The 20,143-nt window shown below is 50.1% G+C and overlaps 1 protein-coding gene across 3 annotated transcripts; it reads left to right on the plus strand.

Moving 5' to 3' along the window:
- The first annotated feature begins 3,082 nt into the window (after positions 1–3,082).
- Positions 3,083–17,926, plus strand: HJURP (Holliday junction recognition protein). Of its 3 annotated transcripts, XM_020972163.2 has the most exons (8): positions 3,083–3,285; positions 4,305–4,371; positions 8,311–8,366; positions 10,859–10,913; positions 11,895–11,956; positions 12,936–13,034; positions 14,193–14,271; positions 14,895–17,926. In XM_020972163.2, exons 1-8 carry the CDS (start codon positions 3,106–3,108, stop codon positions 16,154–16,156), a joined length of 1,860 nt encoding a protein of 619 aa, XP_020827822.1. In that variant the 5' UTR covers positions 3,083–3,105; the 3' UTR covers positions 16,157–17,926. The 3 variants fall into 3 exon arrangements, with proteins under 3 accessions (XP_020827822.1, XP_078010777.1, XP_020827823.1); XM_078154651.1 differs by lacking the exon at positions 10,859–10,913 and having other exon boundaries at positions 3,264–3,285; XM_020972164.1 differs by lacking the exons at positions 3,083–3,285; positions 8,311–8,366.
- Positions 17,927–20,143: the final 2,217 nt, after the last annotated feature.

A 20,143-nucleotide genomic window follows, 5' to 3' on the forward strand; every position in this document is an offset into this window, starting at 1 on the left:
AGATTAAAGAGTAATTAAAGATAGAATTGACCCAGTTATAACCTTCTGAGGTCAAAAGAAACATCAGGGGCCCCTCAGTAATTGGAATTGGCAACAGAGACCATCAAAGTTGGTAAAAGCTGGGACAGCTAGGTGTCTGTCACAGTAGAGAGAATACTAGGCCTGGAGTCAGGAGGACCTGAATTCAAATCCAGCCTCAAACACTTACTAGCTGTGTGACCCCAGGCAAGTCACTTAACCTCTGGTTTGTCTCAGTTTCTTTATCTGTGAAATGGAGCTAACAGTACCTACCTCTCATGGTTGTTGTGAGGATTGAATGAGATATTTTTAAAGGGCTTAGCACATTGCCTGACACAGAGTAGGTGCTGTGTAAAAGTTATTATTGTTATAATTAATGAAAGCAAATTAATTTACTGCATAGTCAGCACAGCAACTGAGCAGTTTGACTCAAACCAGCTGTGGGTTGCCCCAGCAGCTGAGACTCCTTGTCCTGGAAACAGCAAGCCCTTCTAAGTGAGGAAGCAACTTATCTATCACAGTGCTGTACCCCCCAGTGACCTCGGAGAGGCCTCTGGGAAGAGGCAAGAGGGCTGCTAAGGCCATGAATCAGGAGGTCCACCTCAGGTCCACATGTTTGCTATACATGAGCCTGACTACCTGTTACTTTAAGTTTGAACCTGCTCCCCCAGAAGGACTTTGTGTATTCAAGAGGAAGAACATTCCTGGTTTTAACGGATCTTTCAGTTATACATCAGTAAATAAATACTCTTTTGTAAAAGCAAATTGTGCCAACTGGTTAATTATTATTGGAGAGCATATTGTATAGAGGGTGCTCATGAACCACAGTACAAGAATATCCTGGCCTCTGAGGGTTAGCTGTTGATAGAATCCTTTGAGAAGTCAAGTGCCCTCTGGGAACCTGGCTGGTCAGTGGGAGAAGAGAGCAGTCAGGATGGGGAAGGGCCTCGGGCCCCTGCAATAGGAAACCTTGTTGAAAGAAATGAAGCTATTCAGCCTGGAGAAAGAAGCCTCTGGGTGGGGTGGGGGCATGTTGCAAGGGTCAAAGGAGGTGAATGAGGTGCTTTGGGAGACTATAAAGCACCACGTGAATGTTTCAAAAAACAAACTAACCTGTAAGTGATTGGAAAGGGAGCTGGAAGCCCATGGGGCTTCACCATCTCTCTCTTCCAGAATCCTCTGCCTTCAAGGCTCAGTTAGGAGGTAACCTCCTCCAGGAAGTTGGCCTGATCTTTATAGCTAGAGTTTTCTGGCTCCTCCCCTGCTGATACAGCACATTGCCTGGCTCCCTCCTTTGCCCCTGCAATTCCTTACCTTGGATCAGATCTGTGTATACAAATTGGATTCCCCAAGTAGAGTATAAGCTCCCAGAGGGGAGGGACTATTTCTTTTTTTTTTAGATTTTTTTTCCAATTTATTTATTTTTAGTTTTGAACATTCACTTCCACAAGATTTTGAGTTCCAAATTTTCTCCCCATTTCTCTCCTCCCCCCACCCCATAGTGGTGTGCATTCTGATTACCCTTCCTCCAATTGGTCCTCCCTTCTATCACTGCCCCCTTCTCTTATCCCTTTCCCCTTTTATTTTCCTGTGGGATAAGATAGATTTCTATACCCTACTGCTTATGTATCTTATTTCCCAGTTGCATGTAAAAACAATTGTTAACATTCATTCTCTTTCTTCCTCCCTCCCTACCCACCCTCATTGAGAAGGCAAGCAATTTGATATAGGCCATACACGTGTAGTCACCCAAAACATAATAGTCATGTTGTGAAAGACTATATTTCCCTCCATCCTATCCCACCCCCTATTTATTCCATTATTCCTCTCCTTTGATTCTGACCCTCCTCAAAAGTGTTAGCTTCTGATTACCCCCTCCCCCAATCTGCCCCTCCTATCACCTCTCCCTCTCTTGTCCCCTTCCCCCCCTCTATTTTCCTGTAGGGTAAGATAGATTTCCATAACCAATTGAATGTGTATGTTATTCCCTTCTTAAGCCAAATCTGATGAGAGTAAAGTTCACTCATTCCTTCTCACCTCCACCCTCTTCTCCTCCAGTGTAAAAGCATTTTCTTGCCTCTTTTATATGAGATAATTTACCCCATTCTACCTCTCCCTTTCTCCTTCTCCCAGTACATTCCTCTCTCACCCTTTAATTTTATTTTTTATTTTTAAGATATCATCCCTTCATATTAATCTCCAACTACCCTAATAATGAGAAAGGTCTAATGAGTTACAAATATCATCTAGAGAAGGAGAGAGGGAAGGGGAGAGGAGAGACAGAGAGACAGAGAGACAGACACAGAGACAAAGAGAGAGAAAGACAGTGGAGAGAAACAGAGACACAGGGAGAGGCAGGAGAGAAAGGGAGAGAGACAAAGAGACAGAGAAAGAAAGACAAAGAGAGACACACACACAGAGAAAGAGAGAGAAACAGAGGGGGAGACAGAGAAACAGAAAGAAAGGGAGAGCAAGAGACAAAGAGACAGAGAGAGAGAGAAGAGAGGAACAGAGAGACAGAAACAGAGGGGGTACAGAGACAGAGAGAAAGGGAGAGAGAGAGGAGAGAGAGGGACAGAGGGGAGAGGGGGAGAGAGGTGCCCTGCACCAGCTGCCTCCCAAGGTCCCAGAGGCAGGAACTGAACTAGGCTTTGGCGGGAATTGGTAGCACTTGAACCTGGGCCCTCTGGCTTCCCCCTCAAGGCCCTCCCCCGACGGCCCCACCCCCGGCCCCACGCCGCCACAGTTAACAGATGCATCGGGAGAGGGAGGGGCGGTGAAGTGGGAGTGTCAGAGGAAGTAGACAGTCGGTCCCGTGACCTTGGCCGGAGGCTCCGCCCCACGCCCAGCTTGGGGCGGGGCTAAGAACCCCGTTCTTCTGGAGAGGCCGAGCTCTCCGACCGTTGGAATGGGTGGGGATGCGTCAACAAATTTAAAAGGACCAATGAGCCTCTAGTTGTCTCTCAGGGGGCGGGATATCCACCGGCGCTGCCCAATGGAGTCACACGACTCGACGGAGGAGGCGGGGAGCGGAGTCTCGCCAATGAGAGCGGCGGATCGGGAAGATGAGCGGGTCGGCTTCGCCCCATGGTGGCTGGTGGGGCGGGGCCAAGCTTTGGGACCCCGCTCCCGCGGTGGCGGCGCCCCTGGCCAGGCATGGTGGGCACAGGCAGCAGGCAGCAGGAGCGGCAGCGCCGGCGCCTCCTCGAGAAGCTGCAGGCCAGCAACCGGCGGTTCGCCAGCGTCATGGGGACCCTGGTGGCCAAGGTGAGTACAGGCAGAGCCCTCGCCCCCCCGAGGTGCCCCGCCCCCCCGGGTGCCCTGCTCCCGTGACCCCCACGAGTACATGAACCCCCCCCCCGGTGCTCCTCTGTAGATACCCCGCCCCGTGACCTCCATCCATGAGTGCCCCGTCCCCGTGGGACCCCGTGAACTTCCCCCCCCACCCTTCGGGGTGCCCCGCCCTCACAAATACCCCTGGTGCTCCCCTGTGGATACCCCACCCCCCCTGGACTCCCCATAAGGCCCCCATCCCTCCTTCCTGAGGGCCCCGTGAGCCTCCCCCCTTTGTGGGAGCTCTACCCCCACGAATACCCCCGGTGATCCCCTGTGGATGCCCCACCCCCTTGCACCCCCCAAGAGCTCCCCATCCCTCGTGGGTGCTCTGCCTCCATGGAACCCCGTGACCCCCCTACGATACCCCCATGGGCCCTGCTCCGTGACCCCCGTGGGTGCCACTTCCCTAGCGGTACCCCTATCTACTCCATATACCGCCCCTGTGGGTGCTACCTTCCCAGGGGTTGCCTGGATCCCGCGTGTCTCCCCCCAGCTCCCTAGTGGGTGACTTTCCCTCATTGCCTATACACCCTGTGACTGTCCAATGGTGTCGTTCCCCACCCAATTCCTTCTTTCTTGGGTGCCTTCCTCATGAACCCGCAGCTCCCCTGGGAATGGTCCTCCTGGATGATCTCCCCTCCCCCATGCACCCCTCCCTATAAGTGCTCCCTTTTCCTCAGTCACCCCCTGTTGACCTCTCTCCTCCGGGTGCCCCCTTCTCTATGCTCCCCTTTTTTCCTCTGCCTGTAGAACCTCCTCTGCACCTCCACCCCCACCTCTGTGCTGAATTCCCTGATTATGGTAATGAGTAATGGATGGTAATGAGTGTTGGGAGGCCGGTCAGTGGGAGCCCCTGGGCTTCCGTGAAGTGTGGCCTTAACCCTGTAGGCCAGGTGATGTCTTCACTACGCAATCCGAGAGCATCTAAAAGCGTCTTTGTCTGTCCACAGTATGACCGTCCCTTTGAAGAAGACAGACTGGTGCATATTGCGACATTGACCTACGAGACGCCATCTGGTAAGTTCAGCCATGTATTCACACGGGTTTGATGAGTAAGATGAAGAAATATTCCCTTTCCAAGGGAAGAAATTGTGTGTCCTGTAGGAGAATCGAAGTGTAGATTGGTGGGGTGGTAAAGCAGTTAGGGTTACTGTGGGGCTCCCTTATAACCCAGGCCATCTTCAAAGCACAAAGTCAGTCAGCAAACAGTCACTAAGTACCTACTGTGTGCCACCCTGCTAAGCCGTGGAGATACGGAAAGAGACCCTGCCCTCAAAGAGCCTAGGATGGAATCCTGCTGATTTCACCCCTCCCCTCAGCTGGGCCCTCCTGCCCCTCCAGCCCCTCCTCCTCTCACCTTCTTTTGTTTCCCATTCATCCCTCACCTCTGGTGCCATCTTTTTATTCTTTCTGACTGTTAATCATCTTTGGAAGCCCCTGGCAAATTCTGGGATAAGCTGGCCCTGGCCTCAGGGAGCTTACATTCTCCTGGAGGATAAAAACAGCATATCAATTGAATATTTATTAAGCTCTGTCTTTATTGCTCTGTCTGAAGAGCTGGGATCCTTGCCAAAACAATGAACCCTTCCCTGCCCTGTCCTTCCCAGCTTACTTTAGGGGGAAGGGGGGGGACAGTCAGTATGTACATAAGACCATTAAATGTCTGATACAAGCCAAAGAATGGGCAGCGGGAGCAAGCCGGGCATCAGGACAGGGATCCTGTAGGAGCTGGCCCCTGAGCTGAGCTTTGAAGGAGACATGGGATTCTGCTACTAGACCGGTTAAAAGGGGCTGCATTTCAGGCAGGAGGGGGACAGGCTCAGTAAGTTCAAAGGCTTGGTGATGGGAGATCAATATCATGGGCTAGCAGTAATGGCCAGTAAGGTGAGCAAGATCAGCTGCAGCCAGCTTGTGAAGGGCTTTCAAAGTCAAAAGAAGAGACTGGGTTTTGTCCAAGAGGCGAGAGAGAGCCCCCAAAGCTTAATGGGCAGGGAGGTAAGAATGCCAGTTTGACAGATGGGTGGAGGCTGGATTGGAGGCAGGGAGGCCAATTAAGAGGCAAGAGGGGAGGAGGGCCTGAAATGGGGTGGGGCCCTGGAGAGAGATGGTGAAGGTCCAGTCGGCAATTGGCCGGGTTGGGAGACTGCTTACCTGGAAGCAGAGTTGTGCCATCCAGAGAAACAGAGGAGTTAGGAAGAAGAGGAGGAGCCCAGCCTTGCAGCTTTGTGCTTTATAACCTCCCCGGGCCTCAGTTTCCCCATCTGTAAATCGGGGGGCTGGATGAGATGACTACAAGGTACAAGGTCCCCTCCAGATCCTGGGATAACGAGTCCTCTTGGATGCGTGGTTGGAGATGCAGGTCTGGGGCTCTGGAAGGAGACCAGGTGCCCAGGACCTTTGCAAGCTCCCACCTCACTGACTCATGGTGGGCTCTCAAAGCTTCTCAACCCCGTTACCTTCTCCCTTTCCTTTCTTCCAGCCCCATCAGTGGCTGGACGAAGCTTCCCCCACACAGCTCCCCCTACGCTCTCGAGTCTGCTCCTCCCTTTGGGATTGGCGCAGCTGCTGGGCAGTTCCCTATCCTCACTGGTGGCCCAGTGCTGTGCTGGCCCAGCCTTCGGCTGTGTGACTCGCATTGTCTTGAGGAGCCTGTCTCTCTTTCCTCTGTCTCTGCCAGCTGCTCAGGTCTGCCCAGGCCTGGAGGGCAACTTCCCTGCTCCCTTTCTGCCCCCTCCCATCTCACATCTGCATCTTTACCATTTACGTTTCCTAATGCTTCGTCACAACTCCCCACTGTCTTTAAGCCCTTGGTAGAGGGCCCCTCTCCTGGTCCTCTGATGCCCCTGGCCTCTGTTCTCACCCAAGCTGGCCCATCCAGCAGCCTTTTCTCAGCCCTCCCCTGCCTTGACCCTGTGCCCCCCAGCCCACTCTGTCCTGCTCTTCCCTCTTGGTTTCAGAGTCACTTCTCTCCTGGTTCTCCTACCTTCTAACCTGTCCTCCTCTGGCTCATTCTCTTCTTCTTCCTGACCGAGGTGGAGGTGTGCTTGGCCCTCTTTCCTCACTGTGCCCCCTCCCAGACCCACCCCACTAATTGCCTGCAAGGCAAGGCCATCTGAATATCCCACCAACAAACATGAAGTGCCCACTCTGGGCTGGAGACAGTTGTTAGACTCCGGGCAAGTCACTGAGCTGCTCTGTGCCTCAGTTTCCTCAACTGTAACATGGGGATCTCAGCTGCCCCCCCTCCCAAGTTTGTTAGGAGGATCTAGGGAGCTACCGTACATCAAGTGCTTTGCAAATTTCGGAGTGCTCTGTGAAGGGTGGCTATCAGTCCTATGTGGAGGGCCTGGGGATCTCAGGAAACTTCCATTCTGGATGGAAGAGGGACACCACACGTGTGCAGACTCATATAAAGTACCTCGACAACTCAGAGGAGTGGAAGAGCCTTAGGAAGGAGGCAGTGAGGAAGGAGCACACGGGGGACCTGGAGGCAGGAGACTGTGTCTAGAAAGCCACTGGCAAGCCAGTTTCAGGAGAGCCGTGTTATGGAGGATGTTCAGCGCCAGGCAGGGAGCAGTGCAGGGAACCATGGGAGACTTGGGAGGGAGGGTGTGGAGAGTGACATGGGCAGAGTGGGGCTTTGAGTTGGAAGCTTTGGGGGATTTGCCGTCATGCCGGAGAGATGAGGAGCCCTGAATGGGGGGAGGCAGCGCTGCCACAGAAAGCTAGCGTGGCTAAGCCTAGGGCTTCCCGTGTCCCCTTAGTAGGTCCTGTACCCCTGGGGCAGCCAGCCGCTGATACCTTGGGCCTGTTGCAGAATCACATTTTTCAGTACAGTAAATAAAATGCATAGGATTATAAAAGAAACCCATTTTATTGAAATGTAACCACCAAAATATATTTTTTTCTTTTTTCTTTTTTTTTTTTTTTTTGGCTAGGCAATGGGGTTAAGTGACTTGCCCAGTGTCACACAGCTAGTGTCAAGTGTCTGAGGCTGGATTGGAACTCAGGTCCTCCGGACTCCAGGATCAGTGCTGTATCCACTGTACCAGCTAGCTGCTCCCAAGTTCAGAATTCTTAAGTTAAAAAAAAAAAGAAATAGAGTGATGGGGAGAGGGGTTGTCTTCAGTGCTTTCTTGGGGTCCCATAATGGAGCTTCCTTTCCTCTCTTTGATCTGGAACCCAAAAGCCCCTTGGCTTGTTGGTCAGCTCTGCTATTTCTTTCTTCCTTCCTTTTTTTAAAATAACATTTCCCCCCAGTTATACGTAAAGATAATTTTTAGCATTCATTTTTACAAAATTTTTAGTTCCAAAATTTTTTCCCTCGTTTCCTTCTCCTCTTCCTGAAACAGTAAGCAATTTGATATAGGTTATATATGTGCAAGCATGTAAACCATGTTTCCATATTAGTCACACTTGTGTAAGAAGAAACAGATCAAAAGGAAAAACACCATGAAAAAAATAAAGAGAAAATAGTGTGCTTTGATCTGCATTCATTCTCCGTCAGTTCTTTCTCTGGAGGTGGGCAGCATTTTCCATCATGAGTCTTTGGTAATTGTCTTGGATCATTGCATTGCTGAAAAGAGCAAAGTCAGTCATAGTTGATCATTACATAATGTTGCTGTTACTGTGCACAGTGTTTTCCTGGTTCTGTTCATTTCACTTTGCATCAGTTCATACGGATCTTTCCAGAAATCTGCCTGTTCATCATTTCTCATAGCACAATAGTATTCCATTCCATTCATATACCACAGCTTGTTCAGCCATTCTCCAGTGGATGGGCATCCCTTCAGTTTCCCATTCTTGGCTACCAAGAAAAGTCTGCTCTTTCTTTTGTGAGACCTCCCCAGATTTACTAGCTAAACAGATTCAGGTTGTGTGTAAAGACAAGGTGAAAATGAGTTAAGTATTTAAGTTGTGCTTTTTTTGTGTGCTAACTTTTTTTCTTTCTCCAAGGGCTGAGAGTATGGGGTGGAAGAATCGTAACCCAAGAAATCTTCCAAAGTGTCCAGGTACTTGTTTAAAGCAGAGTTCACAAGCGAAATGCCTTCTTCTTAAGAAACAGCACTGTCACATGCATGCTAACCTATGTTAAGTGTGAGCGTTCGCACCTGTCATAATCAACAAGTAATCTGTACAAGTAATTTACGCATTCAGGAAGAGCCCTGTGCATTTGGAAGCAGTCTTAACCTGCCTTTTTTATTTTTGAGCTTTTTCAGGAACCACGTCATTGTGGGGGCATTAAATAGAGCTCTAGGTCTGAAGTCAGGAAGACCTGAAGTCATCTCTGGTCTCAGACTCCTGTTAGCTGTGTGACCCTGGGCAAGTCACTGAAACTCTCTGAGCCTCCTCTCTGAAATGCGATGGCAGCAGCACCTGCCTCCCTCCTGGGAGGTTTGAGGGTCAAACGAGATGATGTTTGTCACTGTTCTCCTCCTAAAAGGCCTTGGTTCCCACCCTGACTGCCGCCCCCTCCTGTATACAGCCTGTCTTTCCTCATGTCTACAACACTTGAGCTAAACTAGTTACTTCCAAGGCCCCTCCCAGCCCACAAATCCCAGGATGCTCCAGGGGGCCCAGCCAAGATCTAAGAGCATCAGAACCAGCTTCTTGGTTCTTTAGATGGGTAAACTAAGGCCAGAGTTGTACGTGGTCACACACAGCTTCTAGTGGGGGATGGCGGGGGGTGAAGAGGAAGAGGCGCCGGTGCCATGCAGGACTTGACCCTTGGACTCCTGAATGACCTCTGGTCTGCTGTTTTTCCTACTGTGCCATCCTACCAAACCTGACATTCAGCCTTTGCACAAATGTGCTCACTGGATGGCCCAGGACGTCTCAGTGCACAGGCTGGTGTCTGGTCTTGGCCTCCCTGTCTGTCATGAGAGCTTAGCTTGTACCTGCCCTGTGCCCAGCGTGGCCTCCTCTACAGAAATAAGGATTACGTGCCGTCCAATAATAAGACAACATTCTTGGAAATAGTGTCTTCTAGTAGCCAGGCCCGTGCCAAGCACAGGAACACAAAGAAAGGCCCCTGCCTGCAAGGAGCTTCCAGTCTATGGAGGGATAGGGCACAGGAAATAGAAATAGAGTGTAAGTGGAAGCTAGTTTCAGAGGGAAGGCCCGAGCAGCTGGGGATGCCAAATTCAAACTGAGTCTTAGGGCCCAAAAAGCCAGGAGGGAGAGAGCCTTCCAGACCCTGGGTACTGGCCTTACCAGTACCTCAGGTCTCACGGTAGAGGGGAGGATCCCAAAGGAGGCCAATGGTCCCACTGTGCCCAGTGTCTAGAAGACAGTCAAGTGTGAGAAGAGGGGAAGGTCAGAAGGGCAGCAATGGAGGGCTTTCAACCTAGACTTTCAGTTTGGTGCTAAAGGTCACTGGAGTTATTGAGGGAAGTGATGTGTCAAAGCTGCCCTTTGGCCACTGACCGGCTGGCCGACTGGGATGGGACGAGCCCTGGTGCTAGGGTGCCCATCTAGGGGAGAGGAGGAGACTTCCTGCCCCAGGAAGGGGGAACAAGAGTTAGCAGCAGATCGGGTCTGCAGGGCAAGGAGGAGGGACCAGACAGGGAAGGTGCCAAGGTTGGGAGCCTGGGCACCATCGGTATGAGAAGACGGGACAGGGGAGGGTTTGGGTGCAGGTTAAAGCTAAGTTTAAGCTACCGAAGCTTAAGACTGCTCAGATACTTTGGAGACACTTGGGATAGGGGTTGGGGGGCAGAGATACTGCCAATCATCTGCCCAGAGATGGTGATTGAGCCCCTGGGAGTGGATGAGCCTGCCAGGCCAGAGAGTGTCCAGGGAGGAGGACTCAGTGCAGAGCAGTTAATAAATAGCAGTGAAGGTACATTCTAGCTGGATTCCCCTCAGCTCTTCTGTGGCCCGTGGGCACATTGACAGATGAGGTTACTGGGGGACATGCCAAAAGTCACCCAGCTCCTCTTGGCACTGAACCTCTTGTCTCAGATTTCTAGCTTGATAGAAACCTGTACGTTTCTCCAAGGTGACACTCGTAGAGTGAGACTTCCCTTCTCCACAACCCCTTGACCCTGTTGGGCCTCCCTGGACATGTGGCCACCTTCCACCCTCTCAGATAGGGGAGAAGAGGGAGGGCAGCTGTGTGCTGGGGGTGGAGGGGTATAGGGCCCCTAGTGTCAATGAGGAATGTGAATGGCTAAGTGACAGGCCCAAGATGGGAGCCCAGTGATGGCCATCCTCAGATCCTCTGACTACCGCGCATCATGGTCAACCTTTACAGAAGGCTTCAGAAAGACCAGCTTCATGTCTTTAGGCAAACCCCAAAGGCCAGAGTAGGCCATCCTAGCCAACTGTGGCAGAACTAATCGTTCCAGACCCTGGGGCTTGTCTGAAAGGAATATTATAGGAGAAAAGGGCTCAAGGAGACAATGTCCTTTCAAAATGGAAACTATTGGCTGTTTATACAGTTACAATGAGTGGTTTTAAAGCCAGATTTTGAAATGACAATACTTTTTTTTTAAATTTTAAGCTATCCCTGGAGAAGGAAGGCTATAGTATGGATAACATGCAAAGCACTTTCACAGGTAAGACAATCCTGTATAAGAGCCCTGATGTAAAAGGAGTATTCAGGTCTGAAGTGAGCCGAACAGCTAAGATGCTTGTCTGTTTAGTAAGGTTTTCTGAATGTTTGTTAATGTGTGATATGGGGCATCTGGGTGTTTGTGCCCATTGGGGGTAGAGCTTCGGTGTACTAAATTGGGGTCTTTTTAAAACTAACAACCAGCATCTATTTCTGTGTCAGAAATCCATTAAAAAAAAATAGACCCGAATTTCATAGCTGTGGGATGAGCCCAGGTAGCATTTCCACAGCAGGCGTGTTCTTGGGACGTCAGTTGGTCTTCACGAATCATAGTAAAGCCAGCACCTGGACAGCACCTACTGTGTGCCAGGTGTCATGCTAAGTGCTTCGCGCATACTACCTCGTTTGATCTTCACTACCTCCCTGCGAGTTGTTGTTGTTATCATCCCCATTGTACAGATGAGAAAACTGAGGCAGACAACGATTAAGCGCTTTGCCCAGAGTCACACAGCTAGTGAGTGACTGGAGCCGGATTTGAATCTTTGGTCTTGGTAAGGCTAGTTAAATGTTGAAGTTAAATTAAATCCCTTGTGAGAGCTCTCCAGATGGGGCCCCACTTGCGATTACTCTTCCTGAGATTACTCTAACTTTGTTAATTTTGAGAATTTCCTATGCCCTTCAGAACATACATTTTTTAGGCTGCTTATAGCAAAAAAATTTGGAATCAGCTAGTAAGAGGAACTGCAATAAATTGAAACCTACTGGCTTTATCCTTTGATAAAGAGATGGTTTCGATTTCACCACAGGCACCTGGACTGATGCTTTCGTTTTGCTGATGAGACAACCATGATTATGTCTGAGTATTATTAGCATGTTTCTGAAGCGATTGGTGATACTGTCTGAGAAAGTTCAGTGTGACTTTGGAATGATTAAAAACTGATCTGGAAAGCAAATAGTCTATTTCCAATTGGAATTGTTTTTTTAGATGTTAAAAGCAATGGCGTTGATGAATCTTTGGTTCAAAGAAATAGCGATGTCAGCTTGAAGGTAAGAGCCAGTCCTACTTGGTCATAGCTTTCTTTGATTTTTCTAGAATTAGGCTGGGTTAGGGCTGGAGGGAAGGAGGTTTGCATGAAGCGAGGCCTGCCCAAACACTGGAAGCTCGGCCCTGTGGGCGATCAGTGATAGGGCTCTTTGCCCTATCAGTGCCACCCCCCAGTCCAAGTCCCCCCTTTCCCTCCCACCCACAGCTGTCCTGTCTTCTGACCACCACTGTGGCAGCTCTTTCTACCTGAGCTGGAGCAAGAATAACAGGCTTGTTACCAAGAGACTGTCACTTGCCTTGATTCTTTTGATCACCAGATGTGAAGGATTTTAATGGCTGGCAGTTTCTAGCAACATGTTATCATTTGATACAGGGTTTTCCCATTTCGACTTGTGGTCTCACTGGTGTGGGGAATCCTCGTGAGGCACTCGCTTTACCAGTGAATAAATGAAAAGACGTTTATTGTTAAGTATTTACCTTGTGCCAGGCTCTATGCCGATGGCTGGTCATGCTCATCCAAAAGTGAAGACAGGCTTTGCTCTCAAAGAGCTTTTGTTCTAATGGGGAGATAGAGCGTGAAGTTACTGGAATGAGGAGGGGCCATAGAAGGCCCTTGACAGAAGTGACAGCATATTGATAGATTATGGTTCTGGAACCAGTGGGCACAGGGATGGCTGGGGGGCCCTGTGGAGAGGTCCTGACCTGAAAGAGTTAACTCCTCCAGGTTTGGGCTCTGGGTCAGGCAGCAAGGTTACTGGCTGGGAGGTAGCCAAGGAGTGAGTGAAGCCTGCCTGGGGAGTGGGGTCATCCGTATTCCTAAGAGGGAAGGCTAGCATTCTTGTGGCTATACGATTGGGTCAGCCCTTTGTCCCTAGCGGACTTGGCACTTACATTCAAAGGCTCTTCCTTTAATGAGCTGTGCAGTTGAGTAGATCAAGCATAGAAGAGGTTGAATTCTCTAAGCACCTTTTCTGGTCTTAGGATGACAGCCTTCGAAGCCTTGCAGAAAGTGATTTAGACAAGAAGTACATGACCCGAGTGGATGTGATCCTGGAAGATGACCATCCCAAGATGGTCAGGGTAAGTTAATGTTGTAATCCGTTTTGTTTTACATCACCTGCATTTCCCAATAGAGCCTTCTCCCCTCCACTTCCTCCGTCCTCTCCCCGTGCCCCTCACCCACTGTCCCCCAGCTCTCCAAGGCAGTGGGGGAGGGGTCTTACCATCTTACTCAGCGTAACTCCCAGATTGCCTTTTTGTGGAGCGTGCTGTTTGGGTCACGGCGGTGCTGACAGCAGGTGGTTTTTCTGGTTCTGTGAACTTGCCTGTGCATCAGCCCTCCTGTGCTTCTAGAAGTCCTCATCCTGCTCATTGTTTCTCAGCATCTCTTGTGCGTGATTCTGCCCTGGAAGTGGCAGTTGCCAAGGCAGTGTTGGGGCATGTTCACTGGCTGCACATGACTATACAAAGAAGTCGGTGTTGTGGGTCTGGCTCCCAGTGAGGGTTGAATTGATGTATGAGGAATCCTGGGTCCGCGGATCCTTCAGGTGGAAAGCAGGGCTTGGTGGCGCCCTTTGGATGTGCCCCTCGGCCCCCCCCATTATGTGCTGTGAAGGTTGCTGCCCCCATTTTACAGGAGGAGAAACTGAGGCAATAAAGGGCCCTCCCAGGGAGGGTCTCACACAGCTAGTGTGAGGGGGGATTTGAACTAGGGTCTCTCTGACTCCCAAATCCAGGCCTCTGTTCACTCTGGCTGCCACCTCTCCTCACGCAGAACACTTGGCATCGTGGGGAATGTTTAGTCTGGTAAAGAAAAGACTTGTTGAGTGCCTGGAGGCTTTGGACTTGCCTGTTGAGGCCAGAGAAGAGCTTGGAGCAGGAAGGGGGAGGGACAGCAGATTAGAGAGGACCGCTGTGGGAGGCGCAGTGGTGACCATCAGTAGGAGTGCGCGTGTGCTTCCAGGAGCTGTCATCTCCCAGGATCCTCAGCCTGGGCTAGCGTGGGAGGGGTGCAGACAGGATGGGGGGGCACTCACAGAGGAGTGTGCAGGGTCACACTGCTGCTTAGAGTGGGATGCCATCAGAGGCCTAGGGGCAGCCCTTGGGAGGGAAGGGCGCTCTTCCAGACACAGCCTGAGCCTGGGGGCTGCTTCCAACACACAGATCCAGCTCTGGGCTTCCAGATCCTTCAAGCCTTGCACAGTGGTTTGAAATCCCAACTTTTGGTTTTATTTCCAGTTTGACAGTTTCAGCAGGAAGAAGGCCCAAAAAACTCCCAAGATCCTTTCAACCAAAGGGAGGCCTAAAGCTTTACTTGGTGAGTGATCTGGACACTCAGTGGGGTTTACTCAGTTTCCCGCTGGACTCACTTAGCCCAGACATTTTCAGGACAAACCCTGTGGGGCCAGGCTTGGGGGTTCCTTGGTGGGGCTCACTAGGAGTCTCTTCCCACCCTGTCCTGGGCCAGGGGGTGGGAACATACTCCTCAGCCCCACATCTTTGGCCTGGGGCTTTGGGACTGATGCAGGTGGAGCCCTGGCTAAAGATTGCAAAAAGAAAGAGAAATCTTTGGTGAGTGAGCAGTGCCCCACTTTCTTTTAAAAGCACTTCTCTGAACCATTGTGGGCATGCTGTGAACAAGGGCTCGGACTTCACCAGTCACTATGGAGAGATGCTTTTAGCTCTGTAGGGCACCATGAGAGCCCCTGGATTTGCACCCAGCAGCCAATATCCTGGGCCTGGTCCTTGGGCAGCACCCCACGCATGGCAGAGGGCTGCCCTCAGAGCCTTGACATGTGTGAGAACCTGCCAGGCCTTCTGCCGCAGTGGCCTAGTCTTCAAGGCCTGGGGCCACATCTCTGGAAGACCACAAAGCGGGATTCACTATAGCGCACGGAAATACTTCTCCATTCATCTAATTTGGTCTTCATTTGTTCCCAGGTTGCTGTGGTAATGGCCCCTGGGAGAATTATGGGATTCCAGTTAAGCCAACTTCACCCTTCCAGGGTCCCCCAGACACCAGCATGCTGCATGTGCCTCCCAATCAAAGCTTGTTAGCCTGGAGAGCCAGGAGGAGCGGCTCCTTAGGGGACACTGCTTTTGAAGGTGAAGAAGCTGCCCAGAACCTCACACTCAGTGACATCTATGCAGAAATGTTATGTTCACTGAGTAAATGTCTCCCTTCTCAGAAGATGGGCCTCGTTTCCACCAATAAATATACTTCCAAAGGCTGGTTCCCAAAGAAGAGGAGGCTTAATATCACTTTGACCATGGAAAGTAGTTTTCTCAAGATTAGTCAAAAATTCCAGATTATCCCAGGTGAGAAAAATAGCTTAATTTGCAGAAAGGATTATAAGCAGAACTTTTTACCCTGTATTGAACCAGACACCATCGTCAACAACAGTGAATTGTTAACCACCAGTTCTTCCCCGCTGGCGCTGAAGGTGACACTGCATAACCGCTCCACTCAGGACTCTCCTTCCAGGCCCAGGGACATGAGACAAGTAAGCCCCAGCTCCTTACAGAGCCATATGGGGTCCCGGTCCCCAGCGACACCCAGATTGTGTCTGCCCCCTGCTCCAAGTGCAAAGGAGAGGTTCCGCCCTTTGCAGCAGGGTGTTCCTGGAAGAGATGTGTTGGGGCAGGAAAGGTGTCTGTCCAGATCACTGGTGATGCCAAGGATGCTCCAGACCCCCAAGAATTCTCCTCTGTCCCATGAAAGGCTTTCTCAGGAGCACTCAGCTTCTGATACCTCTGAAACGGGCCCAAAGACTGGCGTTCCTAGAAAGGTTACGAAGGCAAGAAAGTCCTTGCCTTTTTGCATGGAGAAGATACCCTGCAAAGCCCGAGATGTGATAGACTCCATGTTTGACACATACTCCCAAGAAACAACTCAGTGGGCACGGGAGCTTTTATTCCTTAAGAAATCAGGGCAGAAGTCAAAAGTGCTAAGTCAGAGCAAATTCGGGGATTCTGTGGAAGGTTTAGGCCCCTGGGATGGTCCCCAGGAGCCACAGAAGGCAGCCTCCCCCCGGGTCGTTGCCAGGTACTCCCTGTATGAAACAGTCAACATGCTTCATTGCCCAGCCTTGCCCAGGGCCATCTCAAAAGGAGATTTTTCCTCCCCAACAAAAAGACGCAAAGTGTCAAGCTCCCAGACATGGGATCACTTCAGCCCTTCAAAGATGAGAGATAAGGCGTAGGTATTCTTAACAGTAATCTTTGTTGTTGCCATAAACAGTACTTAAGGAGAGAAGTGGTCCCAAAGTATCTGGGTCTTTATGGGGACATAATACATTAAAATAAAAAACAAATTAATGACTTTAAAAGCACACATGCATTATCTGAGATTGTAGAAGCATCCTGGTGTTGTGGACCCAGGACCCAGGTTCACACCCTGGCTTTGCCTCTTACTCCCTGGGCAGCTTTGGACACACCCTGGGCCTCAGTTTCCCCAACTGTCAGTCCTTGTGCCTTATGACACAGACAGAATTCTGGGCCCTTGGATGTGTTTGAGAGCTCTGGCAAGTCAAAGCTGGGTCGTGGGCGAGAATCTGGACTTCCTCCATCTAGTGTTGACCCCTGATCCTGGATCTTCCTCTTCCCTGTAGTCTGGCCACTCTTCACTCTAACCCTCCTGTCCCATTCTCCTCCTGAATCGTCTCGAGGTTTCTGCTGCCCTCCACTCGGCGCTCCTCCTATATCTTCTGTTCCTTCTCAGTGCCCTTGGCCTGATCAGCCTCCAAATTGAAGCCCCAACTCTAGGGACCTGAGGCTTTGTGCTGGGCTGCCTTCTTTTCTCTCAGTGATCTCTGTAAACTCTAGGGATTCAGTCATTGTCTCTATGAAGATGCCTTCCAGATCAGTATCTCCAGTCCCCAGTCCCTTGGATATACCCAACTGGATGTCTCTTAGGCCTCTTGAGCTCAGCTTGTCTAAAGCGGAATTTATTATTGTCCCCATCTTCCGCATACTTGGTTTTCCTCTGTTGAAGAAAAAAAAATGAATACTATATTCTCCTTTTAACATACAGTTCTATCAATCTGAGATTAGTGTTTCAGAATAGCTATAGCCTAGTCACATAAGGGGTTGGGGAAGGCAGTGATCTAGACCAGGCTAGATGATGTCTTTGTTTCAGTTTAATTTCCACCCTTAATCCATGTTTCTAAAGGACATTTTGTCTTTGATCAAAGGGAGGGAGTGGAGAGTAGGCAAGTCTGAAAAGGGCTTTTAGAACTGAGAAATATTCTTTCTCAAGTGCTTCCCATTTCTATGGAGAGCACTGTGTTTTCTATTGTCTCAGGTTCACCAGCTGGCAATCTTCTTGAACTCTAAAGTTCTCTTCCAAGCCTCGTGTTCCAGTCATGTCTTGTTGGTTTTAGCTCCATAACATGTCATGCGTCCATTGCCTCCTGTCCGCTCCAAGGCTTGTGCCCAAGCTCAGATCTTTATCTGTTCTCCCCTACGCTAACTGAAGAGTTTCCCGATGGGTCTCCCTGCACCCATCCTCCAGCTTGGAGTTCCCTCCCTCCTCACCCCCACCTCCTCTGAGCTTTAGCTCAAGCTTCTTGTCCTTGGTGTTTTTCTGAGCCCCCTCTATTTTCTCTTTATTTGTTACCATCTCTGTGATTTCCCTCCAACACAATGAAAGTGCCTTGAGTGCCGGCACTCTGACATTCTTTCCTTGGGATCCTCGGCATTTCACCCAGTGCCTTTTCCACGGTTGGCATTTCATGATGTGTTGTGGACGGACTCAGCTGCACGTAATGAGCTTACAGCCTTTTCCTGCCTTTGTAGACTGTAGCAGGGGGCCAAAGAGCTCGTCACCTGGCCACCTTCCTGCTGCTCAGGGTTAGGGATAGCTGGCAAACAAGTTGGGCCATGATCATACCTTGTCCATCATGATGTAGTGCTTGTCAGGCCCTGAGCCAATGAAGAGCCTTTCAAATAAAGATTTGTTTTAATGATTTTTATCATCACTGCATTTTGTCTATCACTTTCATAGTGGAAAAATCCCTGGCTCCCTACTCCTCCCAAAGCCTACTGCTGTGGCTTAATGAATGATTGACTGTGGGGGGAAGGGAAGACAACTAAAGGGGTACCATTTTCACCAGTGCCCATTGGCCATCATCATTGGCTATACTCTGAGCTTGTCACCAGGTTTGTGTGGGGAGGGACTGGTCCATTTGGAACCCATGTGGTAAGTCACATAAATTGTTTATTCTCAGGTCATGAAGGGAACTGATGGGATAGCCAGCTTTCAGCTCTTAAGACCTTGCTAACCTTTCTGTTTGTCTTTCCATATTTGTGGAAGCAAGATATATAAACATGATACCTGTAGACCTAATTTTTAAAAAATGATAAGAGAGCTTACATCTCGACAGAGGCCCAGCTATCCCTGTTTGACACAGGGAAATGTTATGTGTAGAGAGAAAATAGTTCTGGGCACGGGGCAGCCATTTGTCTTGGTTCTTTTCCAAGTGCTTTGAGGGTCTGATGGGAGCTGACCATGAACTCCAGGGGCAGACTTTGGTGGGGCCCAGATTCCCTCTTGTTTTCTTCTGTCATGTTGCCAAAAGGTCTGGAACGAAACTGGTTTTGGCCAGTCAGGTGACTGGCTGTGTCTAAGCAGGGGAGAGGAGAAGACCAGACGAAAAGCTCCCTTCCCCCAACCCTGTTCTGCCCCCAACCTCCGATTCACACACGTACACATCACATATACCACATACACTCTCCTCAGAGAAGCTGGAGATGATTCCTGCCCTCACAATGACAATGGCATTGTAGGTAAAGTGGAAGCCCCTGGAGGCCAGGGACTATTCCGTCTGCCTTTGTTTCCCTAGCACCTTTCACCTGGCAGGAACTTAATAAAGCCTTATTGACTGAAGGACTCTGGGAGTCAAGAAAAAATGAAGTCCTGAGTCAAAGCTTACCTGGGAAAGGCGCCGTTATGAGCTGCGACAATGGTCTGGTGTTCCTGGGTTTTAGTCTGGACTGTGAATGAATGACTAAAAGTGCTTACTCTGTGTGAGCCCCTGCTCTCAAGGAGCTGCCCTTCTGACCAGAGAGATGACACATCGGGAAGTCCCTCTGAACGGTCTTCAGGAGGCAGTGGCATAGCGGATGTTAGTTAGCCCCTCTTCTCTCCTGTCATTTCCACTGAGAAAATCATCTGTCTCTAATGTCAAGCCATTCAACAGACCAAGGACTTTGTGGCAAGACCTAGCTGTTCTGCGTCTACAGTAGCCTCCCCAGGTGGCATCTTCCCAGGGGCTGCTCCCTAGGATGATGGTCAAGGCCACCGGGCTGGAAGCTGGGCCATTAGGTGGCTGTGTGACTTTGGGCAAGTCATTTCCTCTGTAATCTGGGACTGACCTGTGAGAGCTCAATTCTTGGGACAGTGTCCACATGGCCATGCTCTTGCTTCTATCCTGTGTGTCCATTCTTGGTGGAGTGTGGGAGACTGAATGGACCAGGGCTGTGATGACCTGGGGATCTCAGAACCATGGGGACAGGCCTTGTAGTCTGTGTGAAGTTGGCTGGAATCAGCCAACTGGGTTCTGGATTGATGTCCAGCGGCCGTGTCCCATTCAGAAGCAACCTTGGGGTTGCCAGGACAGGGCAGCGTGGGAGGGAATCCTTTGTAGCGACCTCTCCCCTACCATCCAGTGGTGGATGAGGGAGAGGATGCCTCCTGTTCAGGCGGCTTGTACTTGAGTTTTGTCCGTATCCCTTTGTAAAAGTGAGTTGATTTTAATCGGTTAAGTGATACTGGAGCACTAACCTTTGGTTCAGTCAATTCTATTAAGGAGATGTTGGCAATTGAGGAAGACACACCAAACAAGGACCCATCTAGAATGTGTGTAGATAATGTGTAGTATGATCATTGTCATATATATATACGTGGATACACATTTAAAATGTATGTATATTATAGATACACGTATGCGTGTGCATAAGATCATGAAGTTTCCTCCTGTGTAAGATTGGAAGCATATTCCTGGCTCAGCTTTGTATAGCCTCAGTGGCAACCTTTCTGCAACCTTGGTGACAGCTTTGGGCAAATCATTTAACCCCTGCAAGGCTGGGACGGATGGTTTCCAGGGTCCCTTCCAGCTCCCAAATCCTATGATCCCAACAGAAGTGTCCAGCTCTCTATGATCCTGGTCCCAAATGTGATTCTAGCTGAA

Source organism: Phascolarctos cinereus, unplaced genomic scaffold (genome assembly GCF_003287225.1).
Source record: "Phascolarctos cinereus isolate Bilbo 61053 unplaced genomic scaffold, phaCin_HiC Scaffold_5;HRSCAF=322, whole genome shotgun sequence".
In the NCBI taxonomy this organism is placed as follows: Eukaryota; Metazoa; Chordata; class Mammalia; order Diprotodontia; family Phascolarctidae; genus Phascolarctos; species Phascolarctos cinereus.

Coding starts and splice junctions, on each gene's coding strand:
- HJURP (XM_020972163.2), top strand. CDS start 3,106: ATGGTGGCTGGTGGGGCGGGGCCAAGCTTTGGGACCCCGCTCCCGCGG. Junction 8,367..10,858: donor AAATCTTCCAAAGTGTCCAG/GTACTTGTTTAA, acceptor TTAAATTTTAAG/CTATCCCTGGAGAAGGAAGG. Junction 10,914..11,894: donor CATGCAAAGCACTTTCACAG/GTAAGACAATCC, acceptor TTGTTTTTTTAG/ATGTTAAAAGCAATGGCGTT.